Here is a 19,594-nt window from a genome sequence, read left to right as displayed (position 1 = left end):
TAATTCCTGTATTTTTGTAAATGGCTCCTTCCCCACTTCTTACCCCCAGGCTGACATACTTCACCTTCATTTTGAACAGAACCCTCTGTAAAGTTTTGTAACTGCATCTTGCACGGTTGCATTGCGATGACAACAACTGTCAATAGGCTCCAACACGGCCAGAGACAAAGACCGAGACACACCTGGCAGTGTGTAGTAGTCAAAGGGGCTTCTGTGAGAGTTCCAGCTAAAGTGTCTCTACAGACTCTCAAATTAAAAACAATACCAAAGTCGCTGTCCTGGCTGGTAATTAATTGCTTCACTAACGATAGCCTCAAAAGATCCAAATGTAATGCAGCGACAGGTTGCATCCTTTGTGGATCTGTCATCAGTTCCACACATGCAACGCCCTCTTCTGCAGTATTTTTTCGTCACTTGATTGACAAGGCACACAAAAGCATTTGTTTGCACTATTTCTCGACTGGAAAAACTTTGAACTGTTGCTGTTGTCACATTTACATATACAGCACAGATAAACCTTTGTGACTGGAAGTTGTCAGAATGCATTCTGGGACATGAAGGTAATCACTAAAGTTACACTTCGTCACAAAAAAAATGTGATTGTTTGTTTTGACGCTAGAATACCTCAGTTAGGAAGTGAACTAAATCATAGTACATTGAACTCAGTAAGTCTAATGTGGCAAAGCATAGACAGAATTGGACCCATTTTAATTGACTCAATCAAGACCTGTACTACATGTCATACAAAGGTCAATTTCAGATTGTAGTTGCACTTTCTGTTGTTTTAATTTTCCCCTACAGCCTGTCAAGTCATCTGCCATCAGCTGTTCTTAAGGTGGAAGATCGTTAGGCTGATGCTAAAATAAACACAACCTAGTTTTGCGTTCATGCCTGTCATTGCTTAATCCTTTGGCAACTGACATCCTGGAGACACCGCATGCATTGCTAACTGACGTCAACCCCGCATCTGAAGACACTGGCTCGTAGTGCACCCAGACACAAATTCTTGACAGCCTGAGAACTGAACTCGACACGCTGAACTAATCACCGTATCTGAATGGCACAGCAGGGCAGGCCTGTTAATTAGTAAAGAGTGTTAACTACTGTTACCTTTCTAAGTTAATGAAGCATTTGGTAACCTGTATCCTTTAGAGTTCCTGTAATCTGAGGTTTACGATGAGGCCCAAAATCTAGTGTGAATCATTTTTAAGTGAAGTATCCAGATGTGCACAGCTGCTCTGGTCACTTGCAGGTACAAGTAGCCTCTAGCAGTGCACTCCTTTTTGATATTTGACGAAAATATAATTTTGTTTGTTTTATAGCTTGTTGATGACACGTGACTTCCACCATAATAATCTGAGTCTTAACTTTTTTTTAACCGCTGTTGTTTCAAACCCTAGAACTCTGTGGTATTATCTGTATTACTTTCCAGACTTTAACCCATTTTATACCTTTTTCAGGTTACAAATGTAAGAGACTCGCACCTTACCTGTTTAAAAAACAAACAGCAACAGTACAACTAATAATTAATGGCAGAATAGTATCCTAGAAAAACAGGATGTTGTGCACCTAGTAGTCCAATCATAACAGATCAAGAGGGATTAAAGAACCTTCAAATAGTTACTCACAATAACAGCAGATTGGTGGATCATTTGTACATACACAGTAAACATCTGGATTGAGTTCCCTAAAGGGATATATTGTCCAGTGTTAAACTACCAAATAGTAATGTAAAGTATGGTGGTCTCCAGCTTTATCGGCTACAACAATAATAGTTATGTTAGAAATAATAATCTAATGATTCAGTATTATGATTTAGCATTACAATGACGGCGGCTTTTCTGCTGCCTAAAGAGTACTATAACTTTTGATTCTTTAGTAGTTTCATTGCAAATACTTTCCAAAAGTACAAAAATACAAAAGGTTAGGTAATCCAAAAACTTAAGTAAACTTGTAATAAAAGATCAAAATACATCTTCCACCACTAGCTTTTTTGCCAGTAAGTTACCTTCGTTTGGAGAGACTCTCCCTAAGAAATGGAGTGTTCAGTTTCTATGGGATGGCAGAAGCTTTCCTTTTCCCCAGACTTTACTCTCCCACCCCTCATCACCTGTTGGGGCATGTTCGGTCCCTTCCCAGCATCTTTGTGTTTGCACAGGCTGATCGAGCAGGTTTGGTTTCATCGTGTAATCTGATTACCTGCTGAAAGATGTGATGCGCCTCATCTTCACTACAGGCCGATAAATAGCAACGCCAGAAAAACGATGCGTCCAAAGCCGTCCTGTTACCTTTTCAGTGCAGTATCATTAAACAACCATAGTCAGGTCAACTGAGCCGTACCAGAAGGAATTCTGTTTGACTCTTGCCTGCTGGTAGCTTGGTTCAGTAGTTCTTGGTCCTCCCATTCGTACATTCAGATGCAACTGTAGACAAAGTCATTTTTTTCTGTGGTATTTTACTCGATAATTACTTCTCTGGGGAAAAAAACCCAGAGGACGCACCTTTTTATAGACAATATGTTTAATTGAGCTAATTAGAAAGAGTCCATACTGCACGGCAGCTGTGTACACACACTGCACGGCACCAGGAAAGGGATGTAGTGAGAAAAACTGGAGTCAGAAGGCCTCCGTGCCAAAGCAGTGGCTTTTTCAACACAGATGCACATAGTTAGCGTGTGTGTGTGAAACCTCAGAGGCCCTCGCTGATCAACCCGGATGCATTGGTTCGCCAGCTGCTGGCTCATTGCTGATGTTTCTGGGTTTTTATGGACGATATGGTCGGTGGCTTCGGCCCTTCAAAATGTCGAGAATTATAGTCACTCACAGCAATTTTGGAACAAAGTCTCACTGGGTCGCGCATTCAGACCCATGTTCTTGCAAAGATGGCACAAGGCTCAAAACTGGTGGTTGGCATTTAAGTTAGGCAGAGTGACAATCAGCGTGATGATACGGTTCTGGGAGAAGGTTGGCTGGCGCTGGTTGTCTGTCCAAAACCATTCGGTAGCAACAAAAAGTGCATTTGTCCAACACTAAAACTTTAGGAACTCATTTTAAAGGAAAGAGAAAAGAAATGTCATGAACAAGCATTCACTGACTTTTGCCCATATTAGCAGTCTTATCAGGTTATTTTAAGTAGAACTGTCACACTTCACATAAAACATCATATGTATCTGCTGTCTGATCCTGCAGGGCTTTAAGAGATATGTGCAGTTCAGTTTACAAGTTCATATTGGCTCAATGGTAGCTTTGACTGTTGTACAGCAACATTGTAATGTGCATAACTGTAAGAGTGCGCGGGACAAAGACTAGTCAGGAGGACATTTCAGGACAAATAAGCCCTCACAACTAATAAATAATGCTTCACAGAAAGACAAAGTCCTGGCGTCACGTCCTGGCGAGTAACTAGATACAATCTCCCATTCAGTATTACTTTCATCCAACTTTCTGAAACAATTAAACTTGTTCCTGGGGTTTACTTTCTATATTCTAAGACAAATTAGCATCCACTATAGCACATAGAAATGTAAACCTTCATGAGTTTAATATAGTTGAACAATAATAACGTTGTGAGCAGAGAAAAAAACTGCAGCTCTCATGGTAATTTACAACCGCCGGTACCTACGTATCCTAACCATCGTACCCGTCATTATAATTTATAGTTTTTTTATTTTGCCCTTATCCAGTTAAGTTAAACAGACAACACACTGTAGAGTAAGGTCAGTTCCACGGTTGGATTATTATTTATTATTAGCATAGTTGGAAATATCAAAAGGATTTTAAATGGTGTTCTTCCTTCTGAACCCAAAGTTCCGGTTTAATGAACAAATTGTATTCGCACTAGTGCGCTCACAACATCAGATATTGATCCCAGAGAACTGTCCTGAAATCTGAGAGCATAACAACCAGCATTCACCTCAATGTTCATGGTTATTAAAGTGACTTATCCTGACTGTTTCTGCCATTCAGGTCTGGTAGAGATCTGCTTGATGCATCCCCTCGATGTAGTGAAGACAAGGTAAGCCACCCATTCATAACTCCACAACTCATACATGAACTCATATTTCGTGTAACTTTGCCTAATTCATAATCTTCTTACAAGAAAGCCATTTTTTAATCCACATCTGCCTTGAATCCTCTTGGTGGGTATTTGGGTCTGTGTGTAGTGGAGTTCCCAGCATACCAGGTCTTTTTTTTTCTTCTTCTTCTTCCCCAGCTGGCCAACTCTGCGCTCATTCTCCTCACAAGTGAGCAGCAAGGCCAAGAGCCGTAGATGTGGAAAATTAAATGCATCATTTCACCATTCATTCCCCCCACAATGTTAACATTAGACGTTTTTATTTTTGGCGAAACCACTCAAATCTTTTACCTTATTACATATTTTATGAGTACATACTTTTTTTTTTCCCGGAATGGCTTGCAGGATCAATCACTAAATGAACTCTGTGTCTAATATCTTGTGCTCCTTTTTGTGTGTTATGCAAGAGTGGCAGCAGTCTTGAGCTGCAGAGTGATCAGGAGCCTCACACCTCAGTGTCTCAGCCGGCCATAAACAGGTCGTGGGCTACTACTAAAGCTTTATAGTCTTTCACAGGCCTGGCCAAGACCTCTGGCTTCGTTTTGCACCCCTCCCCGCCCCCCCCCCCCCCCTGCCCCATTCACTACTTGTCAGTAAATTGTGCTACTTTTTTTGTCATTTACGGCAGCAGTTTCTTGGTAAATAAATAGCTTGGCGTGCCTTTTAAAAACAGTGAGATGGTTGCACTTTGAAGGCCGTGCCACCACCTGAACACAGACAGGGGAAGCGCAGGGATAAAAGCCAGAGGTGACCGGTGGCGTATTAGTCGATATTTGATACTTTGAAGGCACACAGTGTGATTTATTGTCACGTGTAGAAACTATGGGGGTTTATTACAGGTAAGGCTTGCGCTCTGCCTGTCCGTCCTCAGACGGGGTCAGGGTTAAAAGTGCACTCACTGTTTTCTTTGTAACGCTCTTCCTTAAAAAGCGGTAAAAGGCGCTCTCAAATTGGACAGGTTTATCTGTTTGTTTTCTGTTTGTGTCGCCATGTGTTCACGTCGACAGGCTTTCTGTTGCTGAGAAGGGGTCTGTGTAAATTGATTCCTTTTGGTCATGATCTGGGTTTGTTTGTTTTATCTACAAAATGAACAAACAGAATTGTCTTTCTTCTTTTTAATTGGGAGCTTTAGATGATGTCATAAAAGTGTCTTAACACCAGGAGGTTGCTGTTTTATTTTGATGGCAGACATCCACACAGAAACCCACCATAGCCGCGTATACATGCGATCATATTGTACATGCATGTTCACACACTTTAACATACCCACATGAATTCATAAACCAAGCATACATACCAGCTAATTGGGACACTGAGGGAGCGGAAATCTATTAGCAGGAACCTTGGAGCCGAGAGTCAGACACAGACACACCTTCACTGGGTCTCTCTCTCGCTCTCTCTCTTTCTCTCTCTCTCTCTCTCTCTCTCTCAGGCATGGCTCTTATTAGGCACCGGCTCCTGCTTTAATGTCCACCGGTCCAAATTGAACAGCAACTGGAGTAAATTTACTTTTTTCCACCAACTCAGAATCAAAGGGATTCCCCCCCCCCCCTTTCTTTCTCCCTTTTTACTTTTTTTCTTTTCTTTGCAAGGTAAACTTGACTAAATGCGTACCTGCCTGGGAGCTGATGTTTACCTATTTTCCAAATGAGGGTTTATCTTTCTCCTCTTCCTCCGAGGGCGAGGAGGAGGGGCAGTGCATTTTAGATCTAGAATTAGCTGCAGTAGTTGGTGTCGAGGCACCGCCACTAGTAGCTAAATACTGCATCAAAAATATGTCGGGAGAATTTGACAGCTTCTTCCTTTTTAAATAAAAAGTGCTGATTCACCAACCAAGATGATTGTTTTGGCAGATAAATGAAAAGCTGTGTTCCACAGATTTGAAAAACAAGAATTGGTCTATTTATATTTCAAAGCATACAAAAGCAAGTTCCTTATGACAAAAGTATCAGCCCGGTATTCAAAATACTGTTGGGAAAATGTTTTTCGATAATAATGAAATGATGAAAGTATTTGACTAGACCACACTAGACATTGCTTTAGATGGAAAGTAAACGTCTTGTCAGACTCTTTGCCTTTGTTGTTGCACTTACTCCCTGTTGCGGGCTCACTGACCAGTTGAGCCATGACCCTTGTAACTCACCTTTGCTAACAAGTACATCTATCTTACATCTGAGGGACTCCTGCAGAGCCCACCTTCCATCCGTGTGACTTACTACCTCTTTCATCGTTATGAAAGAGTTGAACATGAACAAATTTCTATCGGTAAGTTCAGCGATGCAACAAACAGGCTGGTAGAGGTTTTGTGTCTTTCTTGAGATTTATTTACTGGACAAATGGCTAATAGCATCAGCTGTAGTGTGAAGTGTCCTTTTTAACAGATGACAGAACCACTAGTTTTCACTGTGAATTAATTGTTTGCTACATCAAATGCAGGAAGTGCTGGTTCTGTCTGAAATAACAGACCAAAACCCAAAGATATTCTATTTACGATGATAGAAATCAGAGAAAGGCGCACACACACAGAGATTCTGACCAAACTCTGTGTCAATAACAGCTCGTCAGGTTGGATGAAGGCAAAATAGCCAAAATGTTTCGGGATGTTTAGCGTGGTATGTTGGAGAAACGTTGTGTGCCATGATTTGTTTTTATGAACCATTTCAAGTTTAGGACAACTATTTATTACACATGTAGCTTCACATCGGAAACAGTTGCGTTTCTTGTTCTTTGTTTTCTTATCGTGAGTCAATCCAGATAATAATCAGCCCAATATGTAAATGTAGCCTTCTGCACACAAAGTAAACCGTTAATTGCCCCCTCCCTCCTCTCGTGGGTTGGGGCAGGAATGTGGGGGGCTGAAGGTGGAGGGCGCGATGCGGTGCAGGGAAGCCAGTCGTTGGTTTAGCAGAAAGAGAGACGGTGGGACCAGAGTTACAGCTTTTCATTAACCTGGAAACCACCTAGTTACATGGTTCATGGGCTGGTCTCAGCTCACTTGGAGGTAACAAAGGGTGTCGGGCGGCACTTTCTGCAGGGGGCTGTGTGCTCGGGGCACCCCATCTGACTCTGATCAGGTTCTCCCTCTCATTAGAGAGTTGCACTGAGCCTGCATTTCCCTTCATGTCGAGATCCTATTACATGGAGCTCCACCCTTATACACATTCATGCGCAAACATACTCACGCTCATCTCAGCAGCTTCCCATCACCCGTTTTACTTCCGGCCAAAGAGTGAAACCACATCTTCCTCTTGTTCGTGAGCAACTTCTCCCGTCATCGTGAACTTCTTGCGGTTTCTACGCCGTGCACATGATCCGATGCGTTTGCCCCAAAGATGTATTTTGTGCCATAACTCTTGACTAAGCCACGCCTTCTTTGCCTCTGTTCTCCCTCTGCACCCACACTTTCTTTCTCTCTAATGCTTTCCCATTCTGGTTCCTCCTATTCTCGTCTTTTCTCTCTCCAAGGTATCCACTCTTCATCCAGCTTCTACTAAACTCCTCGCACTGAGCACTAACCGTTTCTACTGTTTTTACACTCTGTCTTCTGTCGTTTTAGCTTTTCAGCAACCATCTGAGTCAGCCTGTTGTTGAATTAGCCACTACTCTAGCTAATATAAACCATATTGTGTAACAACATCATGTTGAGTGTATTGTTTAAACTGCCATCATTCCATCTGAATTTATAGTGTGTTGAGTGATTATGTAATGTTGTTTTAGAAGATTTGTATTGAATTATGCAATTCTGCAAATTGTATTGTATGACATGGCTGTCAGAGTCATTGCAAAGCACTAAGCCTGTTTCAAGCCTGATTAGAAAAACCTGGTACTGGCCCTTGCTCGCGGCGGTATCCATGGCAACACTACCTCCATTTGGTCACAGCATGCATGAAAGTGTGTCCCACTTGGGGGGCTTGAAAGTGATCTTTGATGAGGGCTTTGACAGATGACGTCCAGTCTTTTTGGGGGAACGTGTGACAGCGCTGAGGATGGCCCAAAGGCTTCACCCCTCCCGCCCACCTCCCACCTCCGTTTGCCCCCAACTGCTTGGTGAACCCCAGTGCACTTATGGAGGAATCCCTGACACAACCCTCAAACAGCAGGGCACAAAGCAGCAGCAGCAGCCTGATAGCTGATCTTGCCTTGTAAAGGAGCAGGCGGGTCAGCGGTCGTCAAGCAGGCTCCTAATCCCTCCGGCGCTGAGAGACTGCGGGGCGAGACTTCGCTCACAGTGTAAAGCCAAAAACACATGCAGCGTACGTCTAGGATGAACCGAGCTCAGTCTGTGCTTCGCTTCATTGCACAAGCATTAGCGAGGGTGAGTCCAGTGCACAAGGTGGAGAACAAGTCCTTTCACGAACGCAGCATTTTTGGCAGGATTAAAAAAGGATGCCTTGGCATTCCAGTCACACTCTCTCGGATGATGCCTCAGTCTTCTGTATGAAATATGTGACTTAGCTTAATTTAATTTAATATGGAACATTTTGATCATGGGCAAGATGCACAGGTGAATAAATAGGCCTATGTATCTACCCACCAGCCCAGTATCCCCAAGAGTTACATCCATATTGAGTCATTCCTCACCTCATTATTCACATTTAGTGCCAATGCAGGAAGCTGTGTGCCCTCTGTGAAGACCGAAAGTAAGGGTGTGTCCGTTGGGGTGATGGGATGGACCTGTAGCACGTCCAACAGTCATGCAGGTAAAAGTTCACATCCGTCACAGAAAATGAATACACAGAAGTGGGTCATAATGTGTGGAGGCGGACAATTCCACTCCGGGAATTGTCCGCCTCCTTTACAGCTTCAATGTAGCCTCAGCGGACATTATGACCATGTGACATTTTTTACGTAACAATTGGACATCCTGGTGGTCCCAGCATTATATGATGCATATGATGTAACTGCAACGTCATTTCTATTCACCTTTTTAGTGTCAACTATCTAATAAAAGCAAAATGCCAGAAAAATAAACTTTTTAAACCTAACCCATTACTTTTAATGTTGTGACAGATGTTGCTGCAGTCACAAATGGATGACTAAATGAGAGATTTCACTTTAGATAGAGGTGCACATAAAGAGCAGATGTGTGTGTGTGTGCATGTCAGTGTGTGTGTGTGTGTGTGTGTGTGTGTGTGTGTGTGTGTGTGTGTGTGTGTGTGTGTGTGTGTGTGTCGTACTGGCGCACCTGTAATCATTATCAGTGATGGGGTTCACATTCCAGTATACTAATTACAGAGTGGAGGCATTTTGTGCTTTGATTTCTCTAGACCCTGACTGTGCTACAACCACAGTGCTGCCCCCCTGCTGTCCCATCGCTCTTTATTTTTGACTCTCAAAACTCATGCATGTCTCTATGTCCTTTATCCAGCCTTCATCACCCGTTTTCCAACCTCTTGCAAGCAGCTTTTTGCACTTCTGACTCATTCGTAAAGGCACTTTAAAACTAGGCAAAAAATTGTTGTCACTGGGGCATTACTACATTCAACAGAATGTGACCGAGCTGCAGGGGATGCAGGCGTCACAGTTGCTTGGCAATCTCAAATGGCACAACTGTGCTCAGTGGAACACCTCTGATCTTTCACCCATTCAAACTGTTGCTTTTTGGCACCAACCACAATCTGTATCGCTTTTATTATAATCTGTACTTGAAGTGTTGAACAGACACTAAAGGTCTCAGCTTTGTCGCTGAGCCAAACTAAATAATATGGGTACATATTCACACAGGTCGCTCTCTCGTCTTTGTTGGAGTCGCCCTTGCTCATCAAAATGTCTCTGTGGACAAATCCACAGCAAGACTCTATTGTGTAAATATTCACAATGGCTGCAAGTGGCCATTGCACAGCAATTTGCTTGCTTCCTCATTCTTTTGAGTCTTTCATAATAGCGTGGCTATGTGGTTGCCGGTGTATTTTTTTAAGATGGTGGAAGAGAATGGGATTGGCTCCGTTGTACCACATTCCACAGTTACTCATGTAATTGCAGAGGTTTACTGGCATACACAGATTGCAAAGACCAGGACAAAAATATTACAGCAAGCCTTCCACTTCTTCCATAATTCCACTCAACCGTTTGCCGCTAGCTCCCAGCTCAAGCTTCATTCAGATACAGAATACAACGGGACGCTGTTTTGCTGTCCGAGTAGTATTGACTAATTAGGTTCGAGAAGGTTTTGGATTAATGCAGGTAAACAGCCAGTTGTAAACTGGCTACTTGTGAAACAACCCGATTGTACACGTCTCTCAACTTCAACTCAAGACTTGCATCTCAAGTTGCTCATTAGACTGTAAACAATGAGCAGCGCCGGATATCTGCTGCCTACACCAGAATCCTCAGAAATACGGCCTTTCGCCCTCGAGGCTTATCCGTCGTCAGACCGATAGCCGTTGGGTTCCGAAAATGATTTTTTTGCAATGTTGCTTTCAGAGGTCTGCATCACTAACTGGAACCATAATACTTCATGTCACTCATGATGCACTTAAAATAATTGGATCTAAGGTACAAGATCTGGTTAGCGTCCAGTAAAAGTGACTATCTGAACTGGCCTTAAGTTTTCATTATGAGTTCTTCCTCAGTAATACCAGTTGACGACAGAGTAGTATAGTATTTGCCCGAAAAAAAGATGAATTTGTCAGATAAACAATGAATGGGAAAGCTACAAGGAGAATATGGAGAGAAAGATCACAGTAGTGGTAGCCTTTCATTTAGAGACCTCTTTATCCATCAATCGTTGGAAGATGGTCTCTCTACATTCTGCCCAACTGTCTGCCTTAACAGCTCCAGTCTAAATAAGTGTGACCAAACAACTAAACACATCAAGTTACACATGTTTGTATAGAACAAAGAATATAACAAGGAGCTGAATTTAGTGAAGTATTGGTGACTCTCGGGTTTCTCTCTGGAAGCATGCAGGGCAGTTGTCTTCTGTCTGGAGCGCGCTGTGTTATAGCCAGTGGTTACCTGCTGTCAGGGAAGTCTCCAAAATCCTGCAGCCTCTCCTCACATCAAAGTGCCTGTTACTGTCGCTGGCCCGGACCAGTCTATCACCGGGTAGTCCTGACCTAGCTTGTCTGGCCTGCCGTCATCTGTCACGGCTTCTTTTTTTTGTTTGTGAACTAAGCTAAGCGGAATACTTGCAGAACTTTGGATACACTATTTCTTTTAATGTTACTTTTACTGTTATATCTGTTCAACTGTAATGTTATATACAGTATATATATAATAAAAACAATGCTCAAACATTAGCACAATAATTGCAGTTAACGGCATTTGGCAGAGGTTAAGGGACTCCGGTTTAAACACCCAAGAAATCCTTTCTGTTATGCAACCACTTACTGGATATGTCAGTAAAAGTACTCATTTTTTCCATCTGCTCCACTGCATTAGCAGCTTTCTTAATTTGCTGCAGTCCTCTCTTAACATATAGAGTGATCTGTCAGTCAACCAGAGGTTTGTAATGCTGAAAACATCTGAGTCTTGGCCCTTCCTAGCCTGTCCTCACGCTGTTTTATGCAGCTCTTTTCCTGCTCTAACACACTAACACAGCCTGATCTCAGGTCACAGAGGTCACAGTATATGAGCAGACATCTGGACCGGCAAACTGGTCCCAACGTCACCATAGGGAATCAAGGGAGTCAGTTTTATCAGAGTGGGAAAGAATCCAGAGTGAAAGAGCAATGTCGCAGCACTTTCAACAGTCACAGGAACTCCCTTATCCACACCACAACCTGCTTCATAACGGGGGCTGTCCCAGGTTCAGTAGGTTTGTGGTGCTGGTGAAACCCAACCTGGCCTGGTCCAGATCAAGCTCTGGCAGCCTGCCGTGTCACAAGCGCCAAAGGTTTATCACTTCCCCTCTGCTCCCATCTTGCATCTTCTTCCCCTCAACTTTATTTTCCTATTCCGCTCTCCAAGTCTGTCTTTATTGGCCTCCTCCTGCCATGCTCAAACACTTTGCCCTTAAACAGTTTTGCCATCGATTCCATATAGCAATATATGTTTTCCTCACTTGTTTAATTCCATGTTTTTATGCAGGATGAAGGTCATACATAATATTTATTTGACGCTTTTGTCCAAAGCAACTTGCATAAGTGCAAACCACACAGGAGCAAGAGCTGGATGTCATCAACATTTGTAGTATACTGTGTCCCTTTTAAAAAAAATAAAAATAAACAAAAGTGCTCAGTACATCAAGTGTCAAACGCGTTGTTTTATGTTCTTTTTAGTCGTCAAGCACTTTTTACTCAGTGACAGTCAGTCAGCACTGACAACCACTATGTGAGAACAAGCCGCCACTTCATCCAAAGGGGACCCTTTTTATTTATGGTTCCACTCTTTAACCCTGAAGCCCGATTGGATGGCTAAAGACACAAATGGCCACATTTGCCATGTTGGACCATTTAGGATAGGAAAAGTGCTCTTAACCTCATGTACCAATGCAATGGACTTCTACCATCTTTATGATCCTGCTCATTAAAATTAATTGTCTGGCTGTAAAAATAGATTCCCCCTTTATGTTGCCCTTTGGATTGTCTTATGCACTTCAGATCTAACGTGTGAAATTGCTGAACTTTCAGCCGTTCCCTTTGGTGATTCACTTCTTCTTTTTCTTCAATCATATATTTTGTGTCTCTCCTTTTATTTAATTTTTTTTTGTCAAAGCACTTGGCATTCCTAGAGGGAAGGCATGATTAGATCAAGGCTCTCACTGTAGCAACCAGTCCAAATACACAGCAACACACATAAATCATCATGTTCATACTTGGCACATAAATGGCACAATTTGAAATCTTACAGCATAATAGATGGCATAATATGCTTACCTGTTGTAGGTTGGGTCATTACTTCTTTATACAGAGTGTTAGTTTGTATGTCAATCTGTCTGAATAGCTATAAATATGATCAGCCTTATTAGATCTTACATTTTAAAGTGAGCAAGTCATCAAAATGTGCCACTGAGGGCATATTTTTAAAGAGATCTCCTAAATCTCCATGGCCGGCCCCTTTTAAAAGTAGACCCATCAAACCTCTGCCTTTTGATCAAACCCCCCCTTCCCCTTTTCCAAAGGCATTTTTTTTTAACACCATCATTAATGAGCCTCGCCTCAACATCTCGTCCTCTGTGGGGTGACAGCCCGTCTTGTTGGGCCCCGGTTCGAGCCCATTACCACTGGGGTCTGGGAGCGGACACGGCTTTGTAAGGGCCTCAAACGCCGCGCTCCCATCCATAAAAATACAAAGAATGGGGCTCTAGCCTGGTACTCCGCCCTCATTTACCTTTTTGACTTCTTTGTGGACGCCTAGAATTTGTACTTTTATAGGCAGTGGAGGTCAGGTGGACGAGGTCTTAAGGATTAATTTACCCCAGAGTGCTTGTCTCGTTCACAGAAGCACCAACCTGCCCTCGCCCTCACCCTCGCCTGGGCAGCTCTGGGCCTGTAAAGCACAAACACAGAGGGGATATGGGTAGGAGAAGAAAGGAGTACCCTTGAAGAACTCACAGATCTCATCACCTCTGAGTATACTGTATCTCCGCTAGCTTTCGCTGATGATTGAAGGAGTTGCTCTAAGCGACGTGTTTTAAGGAAGCCCCGGGGTTTTCTTTGGGTCTTCTGTCTGCACCGTTTACGATCCACATGGCTGACTCCAAGGCCAAGTGACTCTGCCATTGAGGCCATCTTGTGCCCTTCTTCAGCCAACCAGTATATCTTCTTACTCACTGAGGCTTTATAAACAGAAACTAGAGCCTTTTGTCTGTACGAATCCTCTGAAACATAACATTCAAATTGGAAAGACTGAAGATTTGACTCTTATTTTCCACCGTTGGTTGCTGTGAAAAGCGACATTAGCAGCTTCCTAGCCAGGGGCTGACAGTTCCCCTGCTGCTTCAAGTTCTTCTGCTCCTCCCTATTATCTCCCACTCCCTGTGCCTTGCTGTTTGGTCCTCGACTTTTATGGCAGGGTAGAAGAGGGCCATGAGGAAATGAGGTGACCCCGGGGTCACGAGTGGAGTCAGGGGGCTGGAACCGGACCACGTCCCTGCCAACCCCACACTCTCAGGGCCGGTTCGGGTCGAGGCAGGCAAAGCAAAGGAGGCCGGTGCAGACTGTGGACAGGATCCCTTCCATCCTTGACCCCAGCATCATGTGCCTTTAATTAAGCCAGATTTGAATATGTTTACAAGCCCAAGTAGTCTTAAATCTTACGGGTCCTTGCCCCCCCCCCCCCCCCTTCCTCCCTCTGTACCCCGTATTCCACCATCGTCTCATACCTCAAGTCCTTCTTTTTCTTCTTCTTTTTAATATGGTGTCAGACATCTATTTATTATGCTGTTTTAACTAGTTTTTAGGAACGGGTTACAAGCTATTTGGGAATCCACCAAATAGGATTCGAGGGACACCCCTCTAAGATGTTAATCTGTTAGCGATATGAAAGGCCGCTCACCCCACTAAACTCCCCCTCCACTGGAACCTGGGGGCCCTTTATGGCCCCATCAGGCACTCGCATGGACGACTTACTGCTGACCTTGTGACCTGGCAGTTGAAGCCACATGAAGAGGGAATCTTTCTCGTCCCACTCCCTCCTACTCTCTTCTTTTCTACTTCTGTTACTACCTAAGAATCTGTGATGTTACTTCCCTATTTGCGTGGGAAATGATTCCCTTCCTAATAATTCCTTGAGTTATCATCGATCACATTCTGAAACACGCTTTAGTTTATTGGGTTTTATTAATCGCCCAAATTATTGGGTCTAATATCACTGAGTCATATCATCAGACCACTTAGTTCAACATGTTGTTTTGTTGGCGTTTGGTTGTCTCAACCATGTGGCAGGATATATCATCTCCAACAGGCACCGTTTATATTCATTCTTTCACCCCCAACTGGTCTCTCATGTAAAAGATTTACACACAGCTCACCAGCCTTTATTAGGGAGGTACCAGCATGTTTGCCATACAAGGTAAGGTCCTTCGACTGGCTCCATCATATTAAAAATTTACACGTAACTAAAGAGCTGTTACAATTGGCTTACTAGCATGTTAGTAGTCGAAAAGCTTGCTGCAAAAGGCCTGGTACTGGGGAGTTGGGTGGCTAATTGGATCGGTTGGGTTAAATAAATGTTTGAGTTCTCCCCTGCGCTGGGAGGACTTGGTGGTAGGAGCCTCTCATCTTAGCAGAGCGGGAAAACACAGGGGATGAAAGGGAGGGGGGGGGCATAAGAAGGGGAATGAGCTCATTTATGATAAGGTCAAATTGGTTTAGTGTATTTTTCACCCAGGTGTCCCAATGTAATTTACACAATAAGGGCGATAAAACAAAGTAACAACAATGTGACTAGCCGCTGTTATACTTACAGTTTGGAAGCTTTAATGAAATCTTTGTCATTGCAGGTTCCAGATCCAAAGGGGAACCAGTGACCCCAACAGCTACAAGAGCCTTGGTGATTGCTTCCGGACCATCTTCCGCAATGAGGGGTAGGTTATCCTCAACAGGCGTTTCCAACTACAAAAAGGTCACTAGTTGGTCAAAGAGCACCAATGGAGTCAGACTTCCTGTTTCACGAATGCAGGGAAGGATCAATTTCTCCGTCTTCACTCGGGTAGCTTAGTGATAAGGTGGCTTTAATGTTATGTATTCATTCAATGCAAATCAACATACTTTATCTGTCAAGGGGCAATTTACATTTGCAAACACAATTACACATAAACAATTCATTCACACACATGAAATCATTTTTGAAAAACAGAATAATGTAAAAAAAGAAGAAAAAAAAAGTAGCCAATCCGTAACTGGCTGACAGTGTTCAACACAACAAAGGCTCATCATGTAAAAATATTCATAAGCATTTATAAATGGACTGATTTAACTGGAAGTGTTGATGTAGTAGCTTCCATATGAGAGTATATTCAGCCTCTTGTCTTCAAAAATAAGCTGCAGAGGAAAATATTGTAATACATGTGTAGTGAAATATAATAGAAAGTCATGCTGATTTATTCAAATGTCACAAACGGGTATGTTGGCATTAAGATGGTCTAGTGGCTGGAAAGCTGAAAGTGTTACAGGTTTCCCAACTAACTAAAGACAGTCGTCCTGCTGTGCTCCCTCCTCCTCTGCCTGCCCTGTGACAGCACTGTGAGACAGTGCAGGTGCAGGGGAAAGTGTTTTCCACTCGCTCTGTTTACGGCGAGTCGACAGCTTTACAGCGGATATAAAGTTGATCTGCTGCGAGGTGTGAGTGAGAGGCCGGCTAGTGACAGTTTGAAATCTTACCCTGGCTGCAGTTCAACAGACACAGCTATCCTGCTACAGTAGCAGGGCCCTCTTCACCTTACACACACACACACACACACACACACACTCACATCGTGAAAGTTAATGCCATTGTGGCTGCATGCCTTTCGGGTGTGTCTCCTGGGATTAGGATTGCAGGACATTTATCTTACGCAACACAATGGTTGTCAAATTACATCGACATCATCAACTGTGACCGATGTTTTCACTGTAGACTGATTTCGACAAAGTTGTGTGTGTGTGTGTGTGTGTGTCAGACAGTCCCTACAGACAGAAGATCCACTTTCTTGTCGACCAATTATCACTAACAGTATATTTTTGCTGAGGCTGTAATGTCTCCCCAGTAGCACATTGTGGATTACCTCCAGGCCAAACCACTTAGTCATAATTTATACAAATAGCGTTAGGCCCCACTGTTTTGAGTTATTATTAAAAATAAACATTTCCCGTCAGCTCATGGCAGGACGGGGCTAACACCAGGCCTCTCTCTCTCTCTCTCTCTCTGAGGTGATGAGGGAGGAAACCTGAGCACTCTGCTCCAGCGCTGTGATTTAACTGAAGAAAGACATGGAAATGTGCACATGTGTGACACCATCTTTAAAGACGGTTTGAAGCCTGAACACAATAGACTTTAGTTTTTATAGAGACACAGAATACGTTTTGAACGCTTGTTGTTAAGAAATGAGCTTTATGGTGGAGATTTTTTTAGTTAAAAAGTAATTAGACATTAAATTGTTATTTAATCTGGAAAATCGAGCATGAAATCCTGTAGCTGTGCTCATAAGTGTGTGACAGTGTGAACTATGCTCACCAGCTCTTGGTTGGTGTATTGCCTTACAGACCGCGCTCCTTTTTCTGTTGCATGTGGGTGCAGCAGCCATGAGCATGTGTTAAGTGTTTCCGTCTGGAGGGAAACAAAAAGTCTCTATTCTCGAGCATTCTTTACCAGTGTGGTATCCAGAGAGTGGGTCGGGACCCAAAGCACGGCCACAGGAATATTAAAAGGGTCCTTGCATTAAAGCAGAGCGCGTTGGCCCGCAGACAGTAGATCAATGACTAATGCCTGGAACTGACAGTGCAGGGTTGAGCAGGGCGGTTGATTCCAGCTGGGACCACTCATGCAAAAAATAATATACTTTCATGGAAGTGTGAAGAGGTTCAGATAAAGGTGTCCATCAGATTATCTATCTTTAGCTATGGAAAAACAGGCATGTTTTGTTTGAAGCAGCAATCGTGTTAAAGGAATAGCTCGACATTTTGAGTAACTTATTCGTGTCTTTGCCAGGAGTCGATTTTTCACCTCATTTCTTATATGGATTAAAAATGATACAGCGTGTTAATTGGGGAGTTTAAGAGGTGCTGGTAGTTTGTTACCTCTGGACAGAACCATGCTAGCTGTTTCCCTCTGTTTCCAGTCGTTATACTAAGCTAAGCTAACCAGGTGTCAGTCTTATGTAGCGTACAGACATGAGTGCAAGAAAGCGAATTAGCGCATTTTACAAAATTCCAAACTATTATTTTAACTCAAAAACAAGAGCTTATTTGTCTAAGTGAAATTCTAAACCATTGATTTACTTTAGCGCAAAATTACACTTAACTCATTTAGGCAAAAGGACGCATTTTAAAATGTCATTACTCACAAAATTTGTCCGATGGACAAATTCACCAATTCACAAAATATAATTGATATAACGTTTAATCACCAAAGCAAGAAATTTAAGTTCATCGTTTCATAGCAGGAAAGAACTCTTCCAAAAAGGCAATTCCCCTGTCCATAAATAGCACATTTATTTATATATACTGTATATATATTCGGAACATTTCTGTGCTCACTTTAGATGAGAATTCATAATTATTTTTGTATTCATTTTTAGGTTTTGTGCCTTTTTATCTTGTGAACCCTCATCACTGCTAATTCTGCTGTAGTGTCTCTGTCGGTGACAATGTCAAGGTTACATTAGACGCTGGGAAAGGGAAAATATTTGCAGATGAAGCATGCCGGTTGTTTACGTGTTAAAATGTTTCCTGGGGAGGCTCGTATTTCCCCACAGCAGTGGTGTGAAAATGAATAAGTCTGCTGATGGAAAAGATCTGTTTCCTTTATGCATTTACACATTTCAGCTGTTAAGAAGTCAGAACTTTTATCTGACCGATGATATTGGTCAGTTTATTTAATCGGTCCGGCCTGTACTACGCTCCTCTCCAAACTGATGGAGGCTGTTAAAAAAGGAAAGGTTTATGAAAATGAAAGACAAATCATACACACATACACACACACACACACGCACACGTGTGTGTTGTGTGTATGTGTGTGTCCCCTTCCCTCGTTCTGTGTCGGGAGGCCATTTGTTTAGGAAAGACAAAAAGGGACTTTGTGTGTACTTTACATTGGAAATCAAATGAGGATTCAAATGATGGCAACTCACTAGAGGCCATATTTGTTCTGTAGCAAATTTCACTCCTCCTTTATCACCTGGTGGCTCGCCAACCTGACCACACCCGGGAAATCTGTGGCCACCATTTGCATGGACAAAGAGAGCAGAGGAAAGGGTCTTCCGTCTGACTGAAATAACTTGTTTACACAAACAATACAAAGGATTAATTCTCTGTTTAGAGTAGGAATTTTCCTTATCCTTAATCCCTTACTCCAACGTTGTTATTATGTTGATGGCATGATTTACCAGAGCCAGTACCAAGTGTGCAACTTCAGGTGTTGGCTCTATCCCCTGACCACTATCATTGTTTTGATAATTAGTTGTGGTTCACTGCTGTTTTTGGAAGGCGGCTTCGCTGCTGTGTGTATTCTTCTCGGGTTATATTCGGTTCCAAGGTGTGCCAGCAGTGAAAATATTTACACGTGGACGCAATCTATCAAAATCATCTATGTTGACTTGTAGAGAATGTTGCCACAACAGAGCTGGTGCCGCCTGTTCACAAGATACAGTCGGTCATGCCACGTTGTCCTCTTTGTCCACAGAGCTGTGTTCAGTATCAATATGAACTCTCTCTCTCTCTCTCTCTCTCTCTCTCTTCCTGTAACCTGCAAGCAGCTAAGTGGAAAGTTAAACATTGTTTGCCATTCTGCTTTTTATTTCTATTGTGGTTTGATGACTTAAAGGATGAGGCTGGTGATATTCTGTATTTATGTTCTTCTCAACACTTCTCATAAAAAAAACAAAAACAGAAATGTGTCTCTCCCTTCTTTACGACTTCCCTTTGCCGTCTGTACCTCT

General features: G+C 42.8%; 1 protein-coding gene across 1 annotated transcript in view; it reads left to right on the top strand.

The window, feature by feature from the left end:
• Positions 1-19,594, top strand: part of slc25a21 (solute carrier family 25 member 21) — an 85,022-nt gene that overhangs the window by 53,571 nt on the left and 11,857 nt on the right. The window contains exons 3-4 of the mRNA XM_079175293.1: positions 3,966-4,014; positions 15,461-15,544. Coding sequence (XP_079031419.1) covers positions 3,966-4,014; positions 15,461-15,544 — 133 coding nt within the window. The remainder of the gene's footprint in view (positions 1-3,965; positions 4,015-15,460; positions 15,545-19,594) is intronic.

Source organism: Pholis gunnellus (genome assembly GCF_910591455.1).
Source record: "Pholis gunnellus genome assembly, chromosome: 15".
Classification (NCBI taxonomy): Eukaryota; Metazoa; Chordata; class Actinopteri; order Perciformes; family Pholidae; genus Pholis; species Pholis gunnellus.
The sequence above is the reverse complement of the archived record's forward strand: the minus strand, read 5'-3'. Positions and strand labels throughout refer to the sequence as shown.